The following is a 19068-nucleotide window of genomic DNA, read 5'->3' as shown; positions in this document are numbered from 1 at the left end:
TAATAATAATAATAATAATTCAAAATATACACATTTGAGGATTTCCTATACTTATAGCATTTTGTTGGTAACAAAGCTCTGAAATACATTCTCATTATATTTTTATTAATTTGTAAATTGTGTATTGTCATATTATTCAAATGTTAATGTCAACTTATACAAAGTGGAGACAATAAGTTGATTATTAGTAATAAATATATGGTCACGTTCTTATTAAAACGACATGTTTTGTTTTACAACTGACAGCTGTTAAGGAACATTCAAGGCTTAGAATCCCAGCACGCTATGCGTTTTTATTTCAAATAAGAGTTTTATTCATATAAAAGTAACTATAATAACGTTATCAGTGGAGTACATCAACTGTACTCTTTTTTATATTATCATTAATTCGTGTACTTAACATCGTGTGGTAAATTGAATAAAGATACAAATGGATAAAAAATCATCTGCTTTTCCTCTAAAATTCACTGCCTGTACAAACTTTGCATGCAATATTTTATTTATCTATATATCTTTAATTAATTGTTCTACATTTCATGTTTGTCACATGGTTAAAATTTAAGGAATTGATGTCCGTATGTATAATGCAATATTGTTTGTTTTAAATGTATGTTCTTTTAAAACCTCTTTGCACTATATGTAACATATGTTCAAGTTAAAAATCACCATTGGTTTGAATTATCAATTGCATCGTGTATAAAAATATGTAGGGTTCACTGTTAAAACATTTACATGTTATATAACTAGGACTCATACCTTTCTACGTTTCATCTATGTTTTATATTTGCTAATCCATGAGTAACAAGAAGATTAGATCAATGATTTTAATTTCTGCCTGATAGTTATGTGTAAACAATTCAAGTTCATTTGCTTGTGAATGACCCACACAACTCATAAAACTTAAATATATCTAAAGCTAGATTTTGTTTAATCAAATGCTTATCCGAGCTCGTGTCCCCTTTTATTGGAATAGCAGATAGTATAAGAATACGGTATGGGTGGTGAAAACATAATTATTTCCACAAATATAAAGGTCAAGCTTTAATAAACAAGTTTTTATATCTATATATATATACAATCAAATTATTTTGTTACGAAAGCAAAAACATCATACTATATTGCATGTCTGTGTGTTTGCGTGTGTTATCAAAAATACGTTATCTGATTTCAATCATCATATTTTCATGATTGAAAAACAGCTCACCCTATAAATAGCAAGCCTTTTTGTTGGTTCTTCACATTGACACCACCCATTTGCAAACTTAATTCTGTCAGAGAATTTCCGCCATAGTTTGATAAAAAATAACACAGACAATATGCTGAATGTTTTGATGACACTCTGCTTGGTAGCTGCTTTAAAAGGGGTATGTTAAAATCTTGTGTGTATTTTTCCTTCTTTTGTGTTTGTTTTGTATGTTTTAACTGTTTCATTTTTATCTTAGTTAACAACAGATTATTTTTTTTATAAAAGTTGAGTAATAAAATGTCAATAACTGACATTTGCAGTTATTTACTATCCTATGTTTGTTTTGTAGATTAGTAGCGAAAATGGTAAATCTGTTATGTAGATGTAATTGCTACAGTTCAATACAAGAGTTAATAATTATTAATTCATTGTTGAAGCGAGGGTTTAGTGTTTGTTTTAATTTAAATAGTATCAACCATGTTTTTAATATATCTGGGTTGTTTTTGTATATATTATTTTAGATATTTTTGAAGCAGTTCAATCAGTTTGTAAAGGTTTCATTTCAAGTAACATAAATAATAAACTTCGATGTTAAAATTGGTCACATTTGTTTGTCAGATATGAATCATGTGATATCCCTTGAGATCCGAGATATGTGGCCTGTCAAGAATGACTTCATTACTAAATGTTTTATTTTTGTATTGAGTTGAATTTTTAATTTGGATTGCTTTAAATGTTTACAACAGGACAACGCTGACGCCTTCATAGACGCTGTTGTAGCAAGGCACAACTATTACAGAGCACTTCACGGGGTAAGCCTTCACAACTGCTTTAAGTCTTGAAATATTGTTTTTGTATTTATAAAATAACATTGAATTAAGAGTAAGTTTCTTTTTTCGTGTTGTCATTGTTGTTGATTGGTTTTTATCCAATGCTTTTTATTTTGGGATTGTTGTTGCTTGTTTTTTGTTGTTGCTTGCTTTTGTTTATTTTTTATATTCATTTGTATGCATATAAATATCAAAATAACAAATGTAGGTCTAATGGTAATAATTATACAATCACTGCTGCTGCTGCTGTTACGACTACAACGATTACTACTACTTCTAATAATAATAATGATGATAATTATAATTACATATATTTATCTTTATTTTATTGACAAATATTTAATTCAGAACATTATATGTTTCCTTGGATACATGTATACTACCTTTAATCGGTAACGTATTTATTTGTTTTAGATAATTGTACTATATGTGTACGTTTAAAATTATGTTTCATTGAACTTGTTGCGCACTTGAACGCCACAGCTAAGTTATTTTTGATCTAAACTTAGGTTCCAGCGGTCACAGAAAACGCTGCGATAACAGCATTTGCTCAAGACTTTGCAACATATCTTGACACTAATGGCCTTTGGCATCATAATCCGAATGCTTCGGCAAATGGATACGGAGAAAATTTATCATGGATGTCGAATCCTGCTGCAACTGGTATGAATTTGACATTTTACCTACAGTAATGTAAGATTACGAAAAACATGAGATTTTCAAAAAAGTTATTGCATGCAGACAAGGCTGTTGATTTTGTCTGATATTTATTCTTCAATTTGAAAAGACTGAATGAAATATTGTTGTTTTTTAACATTCAACCTGAAGACCTGGCATCAAAATACCTGACAAATACGACTTAAAAGAAAAATAACTTGACCCTGAATCTGCCGAATTTATGAAATGGATTTTTCCAGCTTTTTATTTGCAACAGTCCATTCAAAGTTAAACAGATGTCAATGTTAAAAACAAACATTGAGATACCAACAGTATGAGCATTGGTCAAACTAAATGTGCGTTCTGGCTTTTCTGACTTCATATTGATGACAAAGGCTTATCACTTCCAGTTCTTTAGTAAAAATAATTCATAAGCGTTTTCTATTCTCTAGGACAAGACCACGTTGACAATTTGTACATAAACGAAGCAAATTTTTATGCCCAACAACAATATTGCGGAGAAGAACCTAATATGTCGTACTTTGCCTATTATGGTATGTTGTCTTCAAATATTAGTATTTTAAATATTTAGATAAAGTTCTTTAGATAGAATATTTGCGCACTTTGGAATTTTATTGACATTTACGTTTAATACTTTGTAACATAAAAAACAAATTACTCTTATTTTCATATAAAGCAGACATATAAAAAATATATTTACAGTTTGTTTATAGCATGAAGATGTTTCACACTGAATCAAAGGGAAAAAAAATTCACACATTTTATTGAAAATTCACAAAAATCTGCTACATTTATTACACTGACACACAAGAGTATATTTATTTCATATTCAACGTCGAGGATTTTCTGCTGTTTATTAACATATAGTCCTACTCAAGAATAACGCGGAGGACTCCATGGCCAAGTGGAGATATGCGCTGATTCTATTTGTCATTTACCCTGTCATTGGCTTAGTACTTAATCTTTAGTGAAATTATGCTCATTTTTTTGCTGTCAAAAAACTCAAAACCTTATCTATCTTTTAATCAACTGAACGTAACCGAAGCATTCTGAAGGCTATTTATAAGCATTTCCGTAAGCCACGTCCATAAAATGTAAAATATGAAACTGGAAAGCAATATGGTAAATGTAATTTACTTTAACAATTACTTGTAATCTGGAAATTTACACTTCGATGGGCATAATGTCAATTTTCATTAGGATCTTAGTTGGTTCTTTTTTCATGCGGGAAACATATATTTTTGCAATTAATGGAAACGGAGAGTCATTAAATGACTGCTTAGTTGGTATGACTGAATATGTTATAAGCAATAAGAAAATTTATATTGTTTTAACTTGTTTATATTTTCAGGTCATTACACCCAAATAGTATGGGAAAGTTCTCTAGAAATTGGTGTCGGAAAATCATCCGGATATGTAGTGATCAACTACTCGCCGCCAGGAAACTATTATAATATGTTCGCTGAAAACGTTCCGTGTCCTTCTTAATAAATGGAAAACTATTGTTATTGATATGGCCGCTATCTTGAAATTTCATTTCATTAGTAAACAACTGAAAATAAGATAAATAAAATCTTTATCAAATGTTTTATTATTATTATTATTATTATTATTATTATTATTCTAGTTAAACACTGTTGTCCAAAGAAGTGTTATGTACTAGGTTGATTCCATACTCCCTGACGTGCACACTTTTCAATACAATAGTGCGTTTCAGCATTTCTTGCATCACCATTAAATCAGCCCATGTATACTAGCGCTTAGTTTAACATTTTTCGGCAGGAAATTATGTCCATAATTTTAAACACAATCAGACATCAGACATTCACTTGAAATAATGACCTGTTAATCTAGTATTTGACTAGAAGTTTCAATACATTGTTTGGTCGGATTCTGCATGGGATGAGACCATTTATATATTGTGTTCCACGCATCTGTTTTATCATATTGCTTGTACTTACCAGCAGTCTAGAACGCATAACGGACAATACTTTTGCTCTATACTCCTTTTTTCTTGAACATCATAAAATATAACTTTTCCCTCCCCTATGAAATTATCTAATAAACATGCCGGTGACGAAGAGTAATGTAAAGAACGTGTACGAAAGATGAACATACATTTCAAACTGTGCCATTGTTCAGCAGTTTATTTCCTTAATTAATATAAAAAGGCGAATTTTGACCAATAATGAATGGTTAAATACATAGGGTTAATGTCGAAAGCGCTTACATGGATGTTTGACATTATTTGTAGCTTATTAGTGTTCTATTCTGAAAAACATAAATAAATAAATAAATATCCATAGAGAATCTAAAATTTCGGCCCCTAAAATAAAGAATGTAAAAAACATTTGTAAAGAGAAAATATGCTAATAACTACCAGTAAACTGAAAATGTCTGCCTCATAAAATTATTACAGTTTCTTCTTTACTTAATTTTAAATGAGTATACAAGAAGATCAAAACATGTTTCTCCACCTATATATACATCATTGTAACAAAAGCAAAGGTTTTACTTGCTTGTCATGTGGTTAATCTGCAACACACGCCGGTTGTCTTTTGTCAGCATATTCTATAGTCTAGAAACAAAATGGCTTTCTAATCTTGATTTCCAAACAAAGTAAATTTGATATAGTTACATGAACAATAAATTTCATCCATGTCTCCTACGTAGAAAATCAAACCAAATAGTTAATTTCTGGACTGAATTTCCAATTTACATTTTCGAAATATTGCAAGGTAACAAGTAAGTGACTAGATCAGTCTTGTCACTCAAGACTTTTTAAGTGTTGAGAATGAGAACCGCTCAAGCCGGTACCAGGGGCATGAGGGATGTTGCACTTTTTCATTTTGCCTCATATACAACATTTTGCCTCATATACAGACTCAATCAAAGCGACTCTTCCATTTTCATGTAATTTTGCTTCTTTTAATGCTTTTGATAACTTTAAGATAGTTATGTTAATTATAGGTTTGAACAAAATATATTCATAATTGCAATTCTATAAAAAGTTAAGAACGTTCCATTATGTTTGGTTATACAATATTCATACATTAACAGGCTTTATATCAACCTTTGGAGTATATATGATATATCTCAAAGTTTGAACATTTTAAAACATTATCTTCACAAGTTACAGTTACCATCAATTTGGCAATATAAGTTGCAGAAAATATATAAATTGTAATTTAATTCTTAATTAACTTTGTTGATTTTTTTACCTTGTTTAACAATCTAAAACAACGCCATTGCAAATTTCTTGAAATAGAAATTATATTGACAATAGACAAATTTTAACTCTCCTTTACAAATGATAAAAGGAAAATGTTCGGGATCCGCTCTTGAAAAATTGAAAATCAAACCATTTCAATATATTATTACTATATAATTGATTGTAATTTAGTTTATTAACAATGGATACCGTGATCGAATAAAAGTAAGATATTGAATATATCCTTCTGTGGAAGATAAGAATATTTACGATTTAAAAAAGAACTTTCTGAAGATGTGCGTCTTGAAATATATAGCCTATATTATAATAAAAACACCGAAAGACAGAACTTGGCATCGAAATAAAAAACGATAAAACACTATAATTATGCCCTGAAACCTCACATTTGTTACACCACGCTTAATTAAATGCATATGAAGGCGAATTAAAAATCGGTGACATACGCAAGGACGCCTGTTTGGTAGCAAATCTTGTTTTCAAAATCCGTACTTAAATAACATAATTAAGGCAATATAACCAAGATGCAAATTACTGCCAAATAATCTGGAAACAAAGTGATCCATCGGAAGCATTAATCACAACAAAATAACAAGTAAATTGCAGACTCGGTTTGATTGAGTTTGTTCATGAGGGATAATGAATAAGTGCAACATTCCTCACGCCGATCGGTACTAAATTCTCAACACTTAATAGTGCTGGCATCAATGATCAATGTCAAGGTTATTTAAAGCGCAAGATAAAAGTCAATTAATCCTTTTTGTAGGTCTTGCATTAGTGCTTGTTTTGTCCAGTATGAGGATAATATTGGTTAGTAAGCAAATTACAGTCTGTTACATGTATAGCAAAATTCAATAATTTAACATTTAAGGTCAATGTCATGAATGAATTATGCATTGATATACAATATTCATAACTCCAAAATTGGCAAAAGATGAGAAGCACAGATTTAAACAAAAAAAAAGAGAAAAAAATATATGAGAGGTAAACTGCCTTTTAAAACTTTTTTCAGCTATGCTTTGTACAATTTAACTATGGGAACGTCCTCGGGATTAATCTATAATTACCTCGGAGTTAATACGGAATGAAAGTTGTTCTACCACGTTGTTTCAGATGTAAACAGAATCAGAGTTTGAAATGTTCAACAATTGTATATATTTGACATTCAAAGGAAGATAAAGTATGTTTCGATACAATTATAATTTGAAAATGTGTCTATTTGATGTACAATTTGAAACAAATCTGACCCAATGTCAACAGGTTTGCATTTTGTACTGTCAGTTTCTACAACCATGATGATAAATAGATAATTAATGTTTTTCTTTGTTTTGTATCAATTAATTCACTTATTTAAGGTGTAGTTTTACTTGACATATTATATTATCAATAAACATGCCAAAACAACCAGCATTAAATTACTTTGTGTTTACATGTTTAGTTTCTTAGCGTAGGTTAGACCGTTCTGCATATTCATATTATTTTGTTCTATGTCCTTCTGGCCAAACAGTTGCGATCATGACTGATTCATACATTTATCTGAATATCTTCAGATCTGAAACAGTGATAGCAGGACAATGGCGCGAGGTAGGTAAATCTGTGTTATAAACAATATAGGCCCAGCAGTCTTCCCAGAGTTCTTTTGTCTTCACATACAGTATATCTAATACGTAGGCGTATTTTTCTATGAATACCAAAAGGGATTGATAATAGTTGATGTTATTGTCGGTACGAAATTAACATTTAGAGGAAGATTTTTTTTCAAAATGACGCATGATGTTTTAATTTCCATAAAAAGCCCACACACACAAACCCACATAAAAATGGCTTTTGTCATATTTAATGTTAATATCAAAAGAACGATTAAAAAAGAAAGGATAACAAATAAATAAATGAATATACGTATAACAAACAAATAAAAACAACACATTATTTAGAACCAAACAATAACAATAATTTAACTTTAAAGAACACTGAAATATCAAAGTACATATTATGGATCTGGTTTGTTGTAGTTAGGGGGACTTAATAGCAGAAAACGTACTGAAGTATACACCAATTTGACGAGATTATTTCCTAGAGTAAAGGAATGTTCATTTAACACAATCAGTTTGACTTACATAAAATCATTGTTGTCCCGTACTGATGGATATATTATACCTTGTCCAAGATGTAAATTAATGGGTAGATATAAATGTTACTTTCATATAGTAGTGATATTAACATGCGTTATGATATTTACACAGTTGCAGAGTTATCTGTGATATATTGCATATAATGTGTCACACTAAAGAAACTATAAAATAAATAAATTAAAAATTACATCAAGTCTTCTTTGTACAGATCCAGAAGTATTTTATGTATGATTCGAGCAATAACTGCAATTGTAACTGTTTAACAAGGCTTTACAAGAGCGATCAGTGATCATATATGTCGTCTGATGATAATATTCTGACAAAATCATGGAACTGGAAAATGACAACAATATTTACAACTAGACTTGTTACTGATCATGCTGGATAAAATTGTACAAACATTGTTTGAGATGTAGTCTGGACAAGTTAAGTGACGGACAGGCATACGCACTACAAAGAAGTTATCCGTATAAGACGTGTCTATTTTGTAGCATATAAAAACTACCGTGTAGCGTAAATTTCACACGTCATTTACAAGCCGAAACGCCTTTCTATATTCAAGGGCCGCAACTCAGCCAAAAATCAACCTTTCTTAGCTGATCAACTTAAAGGGTTCTTAATATTGATGTGATTATAAAAACTACAGTACACCTACTTTCAATTTAATTATTTTAAAATTGCACGGTGTTTGAAACAAAGAAGAACAAATCCTGGCATGATGCTAGCACATGCGTCGGATTTCAAACAAATAATCTAGGCCTGTCTAAAAGTAAACTTTTTGTTGACTGTAAACTAGATACTAGTAATATAGTTTATAGCATATATTGACTGCTTTTGTACGGGTGTGTGGGTGGCCAGCTATTGCCGACAAATCATGAAAACAATTCTTTTCCTCCCAAGTGGTGAGAGAAAATTCTTTTCTCGTGATTATTAAAAAGAAAAGGTTCACCGTCTCTGTGTCAAAAGCTTGTGAAAGCAGGGATTCGGTTTGCCAATTCACATATTGGGTCTATCTTAATGAATATGAATACCAATTTTATTTAACACAAGACAAAATAAATCTCATAAAGTCAAATAACAAATAGACAAATTTATAATTTTACAGCTTGCGATCAAGTAATATTTGATTCATACATTTATATGAATAGCTTAATAATCGAAACAGTGATAATAGGACAATGGCCTAAGGTACATAAATCTGTATTGTAAACAATATAGGCCCAGCAGACTTCCCAGAGTTCTTTTGTCTTTAGCATACAGACTATCTTATATGTAGGCGTATTTTTCTATACACATATCAATAGGGATTGAAAAAATGTTGTTATTGTTCGCACGAAATAAACATTCGAGATTAAGAGGAATTTATTTTTTCAAACTGACGCATGATGAATGAATTACCATCGAATGACATTAGAAGCATGCGCACAAATCCAAACAAAAACCAAAAATAGCCATTGTCATATTAAGAACGATTTAGAAAAGAAACGATAAAAAATAAATAAATAAATGAATGAATAATAAACAAATAAAAACAACACAATTTAGAACCTAACAAAAGCAACAATTTAACTTCAAAGAACACTGACATGTACAAGTACATATTATGGATCTGGTGTGTAGCTGTTTAATGTTTGTTTGTTTGTTTCATTTTACGCCTTTTATCACCAGAATTTTAGTCATATAGGCGGATAGTTTCCTAACCATCGTTCCTAAAGAGTTACACCAGTACTACACTACCTTCCTCCATGCTAAACTACAAAAGCATCTCCCGGGGATGGAACCCACGCCAGACAGGTAACTGGATTAGAAGTCATCGACTCTAACCCCTCGACAACGGAGGCGATCTGGGGTTTAATGTAAGTGGTACTTAATATAGATAGCAGAACAGGTACTGAAGGAGACACCACATGTGTTATGATACATAATCTATTTTAAGACAGTTGCATTGTTATCTGTGATATGTTACATGTATTAAGTCACATTAAAGAAACCATAATGCAAGTAAATGAGATAAATTTAAAATTACATAAAATCTTTTTATTTTACAGATCCACAAGTATTTTATGTATGATTCGTACAATAACTATAATTTTCACATTATAGCAATTTTTCTAGGCTTAGCAAGAGCGATCAGTGATCACATATGTCGTCTGATGATAAAGTCTGACACAAATCATAGAACGGGAAAATGACGACGATATGTACAACTAAACTTGTTATTGATCAGACAGACAGACAGTCATATAATATATGTACAACTAATGTGTATCGAATAGGACTACATTGCCACGTATTAAATAAAGGGCTTTCAAAAACCATCAACACCATCAAGGTGCTGAAAATTTTACTTCATTACTTTTTGTTCTTTTATTTGCTCAGAGCGGGGAATGTTATGTTTTATTCTTTCAAATGACTTAATTGATTTCTTTGAAATTCTTCTTAATCACTTGTTTGTTTGATGAATATCATAGTTTATCACACTAGCGCAAAAAAATTATGGGACAATATCAATAAATTTTAGTTCTTTTTAGTTTCATTTTATTAAACGTTGCCTCTTTGAATTGTGCAGCAAGACAAAGTATTATATCTAATATATATTTGAGGCAATCAACTTTTAATTTGCCAAACTATTTTTAGAAACTGTGCACCAATTGTCTCGACAGACATATACCTCGAAACAACAAAACATGAAACATCGATGTTGAAATGTCTTAAAAAACGAAACCACAATGGTGAAAAGGTAAAGGTGTGATGTTGAAAAGTCGAATGTCAAACGGTTAAATGTCGAAATAATAAAACCACGGGAGTGAAAACTCATATTATTTAATGATTTCACCATTGTACTTCCAACCTTTCATTATTAACTTGGTTTTTACTTTTCACCGTCATGGCTTTGACTTTTATCATCATAGTTTCATATTCTCACCATCGTATCAGCGGTATAAAACCCTTTACATACACATGCTTCTGAATCGGATGACATCTGATATAGATTGACATTTAGTGTGCCTGCTTAACAGGGCGGCAAAATACAATGGTGAAAACTCAAAGGTACAATTGTGAAATTTATAAAAGTACGATGGTGGAAAATATTTCGTTCATACAAAAGGTTTCTCTTTGTCAGCCAATACTTTTGTTATAGGCGATTTTCATTGGACATTCGTATCATTTCTTTTATATTTAAAGACTGCTGAAGCAAAGAGGGCAGTCAAATGCATTTTATGCCTCAGAAAAAAGTTTTGTTTTCCTTCTTTGGAAAGGACAAAAAAGACAGTTTTAGATAATGGTTTTAGAGATTAATAAGTGCTTATCACATGGTTTGGAAGTTGTCCTTTGTTTTTTTAACCCATTATAATCAGTACACTTTCAATGGGCATTTGGAAACTGTATTGATATGTAATAGTGCTGTTTTTCTTTCCTTGATTTATATAAGAAAACAACCCAACTGATATATAACAGTTGAGTTGGGGTAATTTCGCACCTGCTATATATCAGTTTATTTTATTGCGTGTTTTAAAAAGTTTTAATCAATTTTCCTAAATGTGATTTGGTGTTATGAGGCAAAGCCAATATAAACTATTTCCTGTAACGCAATTATTGTTATTTTTATCGATTTCATGTCCAAGTATTGGAAAGAGCATCAAAACACAAGGCTATCTGATTCGAACGAGGGGCGTAGCCCCCCGAGAATAAACAGATTGTCGAGCATTTTGATGTTCTTTCTCTTCTGTATTATAGGCAAAACTAAAAACACGTTCCTTGTTATCACAATTTCAAACCCCAGAAAAGGTAACCAGTGAAAGAGCATCTTAATATGACATTTCTATTGTAATCCCTTTCTCTGTCGTCACATTAGGTTAACCCCAGAAAAAATGAGCAAATAAATTAGTATGCTCTGGAGTGCGGTTAACTTATACCTGCAATCAAGTTAACACAATGTGCATGTATGTGTATACGATTTATTTCTGACACATTTTCAAAAAATGACCCTCAAACTATGATACAAGAGAGAATACTACAGAATCATTTTCATTATAATAAATTTTAAAATCCATCATTTGTTATGTACATAATTAAAGATCCTAATAAATTGACGGTTAGCGTAAAACTTTAGCGTGTCATAACTTGTTGCAGCTGCAATCTTTTGTCTGTGTCTGTGGTGCTCCAACCAATCGGGAACATACACCATATTTCAGACTGGTTGTCGCGTTTTGGGGTTTGCAATAAAAAAAAATCAAATTCAGCAATTTACATATGATTATAGAAACTATAGGTTTCTCATTTGTATTGCTATATTGAAATATTTGTAACGACAGATTCTGATACTTTTCCGCATGTTTACTTTTTTTTAAAAATAGCAAAAGGTGGCATCCTGCACTAAAGTAGCAAATGATATTCATATGCTGAGCCGCGCCGGTATCAACTGCAGCCATTTAAATTGTTCTTTTATGAGCACGGTATCAGATAAAAAAAGTATTGTAATGATATGTGTCTTGTGAATTCATTGAAATTATGCCACACTGCGTCAGACATCCAGTAAATGTCAATGTTCCGACATATTTTTAAAAGTCATCTGTCATTACTTTAATTACCTTAATAAATAGATAATGCGTCAGGTTTGTATAAAATTTTACGGTTTTTGACGTGGGTCGCATACGCACACTTCAGGTTTGTAATATGGATTGACTATTTAGTGTTTGTTTATTTTTTAATTAATCTTAATTTCTTAGTTTACTTCAAATTAATTGACATACACTTGTGCGATCGGACAGCCAAACAAGAAAACACGACAATGTTACCACTTTGCGTTTCGTGTTTTCGTCTGGCGCTCTGCGGAGCGAAAATGGACATGGCACAAATCACCCACCATATTAAATTGATTTATCATGGACAGTAATGATTTTTGTATCTCATCCTGAACCGCAATGCACGATAATGCAATGGTTGAAACGCGATGATTCGATAACACGATAGTAAACAGTCAAAAACACGATGTTGAAATTGCGTTTTATTTGCTTTTTATCTCTGCTGTATTTAAGATATTTACTTAACTTTTTATATTTTTATTAATTTGTGAGACATTTATGGGTATAAATATATATCTTATGAAATATTTTAATTAGATTTATCAACAGTAAAAATTATATTGGTTCCATTATTATAAAGTTGATTCCCGAAAAAAGTTGTAATATAGAATTCTCTACTATTATATACACATGAACAATGTACGTAAACAGAATAAAGCTCCGGGACGAAATATTAAGTAGGATTTTATCCATTTAGCAATAATTTTGTACATACGCCATACACTTTTAAGGCAATAAATTACCATATTTATTTCATACAAGCATTTAGAAGTAAATTTGTTTTTTTAAATTCAAACGATATTTTCATTTACTGTCATATTTTTGAAATGCATATGGCAACTTACACAAAGGGTCTATAGGCAATTAAGTTGATTATAAGTAATACATATATGGACACGTTCTTATAACAACTTAATATTTTACAGCTGACATCTGTTTAGGGACATTTAGAAGGTTGAGAATCATAGCACGCTATATTTCATTATTTCAATAAAAGTTTTATTCATATAAAAGTAACTAACGTTATCAGTCGAGTACATCAACTTTGTTTTCTTTATTATCATCATTAATTCATATACTTAACCGCGTGTGGTAAATTGAATAAAGATATAAATGAGAAAAATGAAAAAAAATGAAAAAAAAAAACACAAAAAACAGCTGCTATTTATCCCGAAAATTCACTGCCTGAAAAATATGTACTCACCTGCAAGCAATCTTCTATTTATCTATGTATCTATAAAAAAGTTTCTATATTTAATGTTTGTGACATTGAAATTTAAGAAATTATGTAACATATGTCCAACTTGAAAATCACCATTGGTGTGATATATCAAAAGCGTCGTGTATAAAATTTATAAAGGGTTCACTGTTTAAACAGCCACATGCCATGCAATTAGGGCTCTAACACCTACATGCTTTTAAGGTTAGGTTATATCTCGGTTTAACACTTTAAAAATGATAAAAACTGTTAGAATTTCGCTTGGGTGTGATTCATTTTATTAACACTATAACGTTTTAAAGGAGCACGTTGGGGCTAAGAGCGATTTGGTTCACAATTTACCGGTTAAAACTCCCTATTGGTGCTGTTCATAGGCGACACCTTTCATTGTCCACAAATGCATGTCTTGGTTATTTCTTCAAGCTATTGTGATGACACATTTGTGTCATATCTTGTTTTCTTTCTCGTCAAAGGTAAGTTCCTAGATTTGTTTTCACCCACCCCAACCTCTAATGTGTAGGTTCTTGTCAATTACATTTATATTTCTTTTCAGTGACAATATGTCAGGTATTTTCTTTATACCCATGTTTAAAATATTAGACATTTCAATGATTGAAGATGTAGACAAATAATTATATGTAATGTCGGAATCTTATTACTATCCCAGTTTCAATGCTGTAAATAATTCAAGACTTGTCTATTAAATACCCAGTAAACTGCAGTTTGAACTCAGGTTATTGAAGGAAGGTCTTACAACCATACGAATCCAAATAGGCATATTTCTATGAAATCACAATACTAATTCATAAGTAAATAATTATGTGGTATAGCGGACATATGAAAAAATTCAATCGGGCCTATGTCAAATACTGTCGTCAAAAATGTCATGAAATATCCAAAAAATCCGTTAATTCGAAAATAACAAGTAGATAGATAGACGATAATGATAATAAACTAATAAATTTTGCCTTGGAATTATGTTTAAATAATGCAAAGAGTTATTTTCCTACTGAAGTACCCTACAACTCATTAACCTTCATTATATTTACGGCTAGATTATGTTTAACCTAGATGGGGTCCCCTAGAATAAAACAAATAATTTCATACGATGTCTAAATGGAATTGCTGTTTATATAAAAACACGGCATGAGTGGTGAAAAAATAATTATTTTCACAACATATAAACGTCAAGCTTTAATAAATAAATCTTTATATACAATCAAAAACATTCGTTTACGAAAACAAAAACATCATACTATATTGCATGCCTGTGTGTTGACGTGTGTCATTAAAATACGTTATCTGATTTTAATCATCATATTTTCATGATTGAAAAACAGATCATCCTTATAAATATCAAGCCTTTTTGTTGGTTCTTCACATTGATACCACCCATTTCAAAACTGAATTCTGTCAGAGAATTTCCGCCAAAGGTTGATAAAAAAAATTACACGGACAAAATGCTGAAAGTTTTCATGACACTCTGTTTGGTAGCTGCTTTAAAAGGGGTATGTTAAAATTTTGTTGTTTTTTGTTGATGTTGTTATCGTATTCTTTAAAGGATTCTTTTCCATCTTAGTGAACAACAGATTAAAAAAAGAAAGTTGGGTTATTACATATCAGTAATTGATATTTGCAAGTATTCACTAAATTTTATTTGTAGATTAGTCGTTTATGGCCAAAATGGTAAACTTTTCATGTAGATGTAGTTGCTACATTTCAGTGCAAAAGTTACATACGTTGAAACGAGGGTTAAAGTGTTAGTTTTAGTTTAAATTGTGTCCTGCTTTTTTAAAAATATATCTGGGTTGTTTTTGTACATATTATTTTAGATCTTTTTGAAGCAGTTTAATGAAAGAGTTACATAACATTAAAATTTCATTCATGAGTTTGCAAAGGTTTCATTTTAAGCAGCATCAATCATAAACTTTTGAATAAATCTGCGTTGTAATCCCGTCAGTTTTAAAGTTGGTAAAAATCAGTTTTTCGTATTTGTTTGTCAAATATGGAACATGTGATATCCCTTGAGAACTGAGATATGTGACATGTCATGAATGAATTACTTAATGATTACTTAATGTTTTATTTTTGTTTTGCGTTGAATTTTTAATTTTGATTGCTTAAATGTTTAAAGCAGGCCAACGCTGACGCGTTCATAGACGCTGTTGTTGAAAGGCACAACTATTACAGAGCACTTCATGGGGTAAGCCTTTTCAACTACATCAAGTCTTAAAATATTGTTTTTGTATTTATAAAACAACTTGGAATTAAGAGTTAGATTCTTTTTCACGTTGTCATTGTTGTTTATTGGTTTTAATCCAATGCTTTTTATTTTTGGATTGTTGTTGTTTTTATTTTGTTATTGTTTTCTGGACTTGCTTTTGTATATTTCTTATTCATGTATATATGTAGAGATATAATGATAATAATATAATGCTGTTGCTGCTGCTGTTACGACTACCACAATTACTTCTAATACTACTACCACCACTAATAATTATAATGATGATTATAATGAAAATAATGATAATTATAATGATATCTGTTTATCTTTATTTTATGGACCAATATTAACTCAGATCATTATATGTTTCCTTGCATATACTACCTTAAATCGGTAACTTACTTATTTGTTTAGATAATTGTACTATATGTATACGTACAAATAATCTTTCCTTGAACTTGTCGACTACTTGAACGCAACGTCTAAGTTATTTTTTTTCATCTAAATTTAGGTTCCAGCGGTCACAGAAAACGCTGCGATAACAGCATTTGCTCAAGACTTTGCAACATATCTAGACACTAATGGGCTTTGGCATCATAATCCGAATGCTTCGGCAAATGGGTACGGAGAAAATTTATCATGGATGTCAAATCCTGCTGCAACTGGTATGAATATGAATTTAAAATTCTTCCTACAGTGAAATACAGTTATGAAAAATATAAGTTTCGAAAATAAAATGTTATTGCGTCCCGGCAAAGCTATTGATTTGGCTGTTATTTTTTTCTTTAATTTCAAAAAGGCTCAGTCTGAATGAAATATTGTTGTTTTTTGTTCCATTCAACTTGAAGACCTGGCATCAAAACACCTGATGACAGATACGATTTAGAAGAAAAATAACATGACCCTGAATCTGCTGAATTTGTGTAATGAATTTCTGTAGCTTTGAATTTGCAACAGTCTATTCAAAGTTTAAGAGATGGCAATGTTAAATACAAACAAGATACCAAAAGTATGCACATTGGTCAAACTGAATATACATGCTGGCTATTCTGACTTTAAATTGATGACAAAGGCTTATCACTTCCGGTTCTACGATAGGTATAATTTTTTAGCGTCTTTCTTTTCTCTAGGACAAGATCATGTTGACAATTTGTACATAAACGAAGCGAATTTTTATGCCCAACAGCAATATTGCGGAGAAGAACCTAATATGTCGTACTTTGCCTATTATGGTATGGTGTCTTTATATTTAAGTATTTTAAATTTCTAAATAAAGTTATTAAGGTAGAATATTTGCGCACTTTGAAATTCTATTGAAACTTTACGTTTAATACATTGTAACATAAAAGACTTGATTCTTTTATTTCTATATAAAGCAGTCATTAAAAATTTATGTTTACAGATTGTTTATAGCATGAAGATGTTTCATAATGAATCAAAGGGGAAAAAGATTCTTTAACACATTTTATTGGAAATTCACAAGAGACCGTGTCCAATATATTACACTGAAACACAAAGAGTATAATTATTTTATATTCAACGTCGAAGATTTTCTTTTGTTTATTAAACTATAATCATACTCAAGAAGAACGCGGAGGACTCCATGGCCAAGTCGTGATATTCTCTAACTTCTATTTGTCATTAACCCTGTCGTAGATTAGTACTTAATTTTAAAATGATATAATGCTCATTTTTTGCTATCAAAAAAACTAAAAACATATCCTACTCTTTTAATAAAGTGAACGTAACCGAAGCATTCTGAAGGCTATTTATAGACATTTCCGTAAGCCACGTAGGTTATTAAATATCCATAAAATGTAGAATATGAAAGTGGAAACAAATATGGCAAATGTAAATTTATTTTAACATTTACTTGTACTGAAAATTTACACTTAGATGGGCATAATGCCATTTTTCATTAGGATCTTCGTTGGTTCTTTTGTCATGCGGAAAATATTTATTCTTGCAATTCCTGGAAAGGGAAAGTCATTATATGACTACATGGTATGACTACATGTGTTATAAACAATAAGAAAATTTATATTGTATTAACTTTTTTTATATTTCCAGGTCATTATACTCAAATAGTATGGGAAAGTTCTCTAGAAATTGGTGTCGGGAAATCATCGGGATATGTAGTGATCAACTACTCTCCGCCAGGAAACTACTATAATATGTTCGCTGAAAACGTTCCATGTCCTGCTTAATAAATGGAAAACTAGTGTTATTGATATGGCCGCTATCTTGAAATTTCACCAGTAATCAACTGAAAATAAAAGAAATAAAATCTTTACCAAATGTGTTTTTTGTCATAATTATTCTAGTTAAACACTTTTGTCCAGTGAAGTGTTATGTGCTAGGTGACAGACGCAGTCCTTGTTTTCCAAACTCCCTGTCTTGCACACTTTACAATTTAAAAGTGCGTTTCAGCATTTGTTATATCACCATTATATCTGGCCATGTCTGCTAGCGGTTGATTTATCTTTTATTGGCAGGATAAACCATCAGATATCACATATACAAAGCATTCACTTAACATAACATAATGACCTGTAAAAGTTTCAACAAATCGGATTCTGCATGGGATGATACCATTTATATATTGTGTTCCAAGCATCTGTTTCACCATATCATGCATATTGCTGGAACTTACCATTAGTCTAGTATTGCTCTTTATTCCATTATTCTGGAAAATCATAAAATATATTAGTGACTTCCCTGAAGAAGTCATCTAATAAACATACCGGTGACGAAGAGAAACGCTGACCAATTATGAATGATTTAATACATAAAGTTAATGTCGAAAGCGCCTACATGGATATTCAATTTGGATTTTTGTAGCTTATTAGTGTTCTAAAAAATGAAATACCCAAACATAATTTAAAATCGCGGCCACTAAAATCTTGCACCTGACAAAGAATGTAAATAGATATAACATTTGTAAAGACAAATATGTGCCAATGACTACCAGGTAACTGAAAATG

At 30.8% G+C, this 19068-nt stretch overlaps 2 protein-coding genes across 3 annotated transcripts; both read left to right on the top strand.

The window, feature by feature from the left end:
* Positions 1–1100: 1100 nt before the first annotated feature.
* On the top strand, positions 1101–4236 carry LOC132750667 (Golgi-associated plant pathogenesis-related protein 1-like). Its single transcript, XM_060740684.1, has 4 exons — positions 1101–1998; positions 2526–2679; positions 3126–3227; positions 4046–4236. The coding sequence occupies exons 2-4, from the start codon at positions 2658–2660 to the stop codon at positions 4180–4182; spliced, it is 261 nt and encodes an 86-aa protein (XP_060596667.1). The 5' UTR covers positions 1101–1998; positions 2526–2657; the 3' UTR covers positions 4183–4236.
* An 11008-nt stretch (positions 4237–15244) lies between these two features.
* On the top strand, positions 15245–18378 carry LOC132750666 (Golgi-associated plant pathogenesis-related protein 1-like). Of its 2 annotated transcripts, none has more exons than XM_060740682.1 (5): positions 15245–15368; positions 15995–16063; positions 16596–16749; positions 17215–17316; positions 18155–18378. In XM_060740682.1, the coding sequence occupies exons 1-5, from the start codon at positions 15321–15323 to the stop codon at positions 18289–18291; spliced, it is 510 nt and encodes a 169-aa protein (XP_060596665.1). In that variant the 5' UTR covers positions 15245–15320; the 3' UTR covers positions 18292–18378. The 2 variants fall into 2 exon arrangements, with proteins under 2 accessions (XP_060596665.1, XP_060596666.1); XM_060740683.1 differs by having other exon boundaries at positions 15261–15368; positions 15998–16063.
* The last annotated feature ends 690 nt before the right edge of the window (positions 18379–19068 follow it).

Source organism: Ruditapes philippinarum, unplaced genomic scaffold (assembly GCF_026571515.1).
Source record: "Ruditapes philippinarum isolate M1 unplaced genomic scaffold, ASM2657151v2 ctg72_1_1_1_1, whole genome shotgun sequence".
Taxonomy (NCBI): Eukaryota; Metazoa; Mollusca; class Bivalvia; order Venerida; family Veneridae; genus Ruditapes; species Ruditapes philippinarum.
Note: the sequence above shows the minus strand (reverse complement) of the source record. Positions and strands in the feature narration are given on the sequence as shown.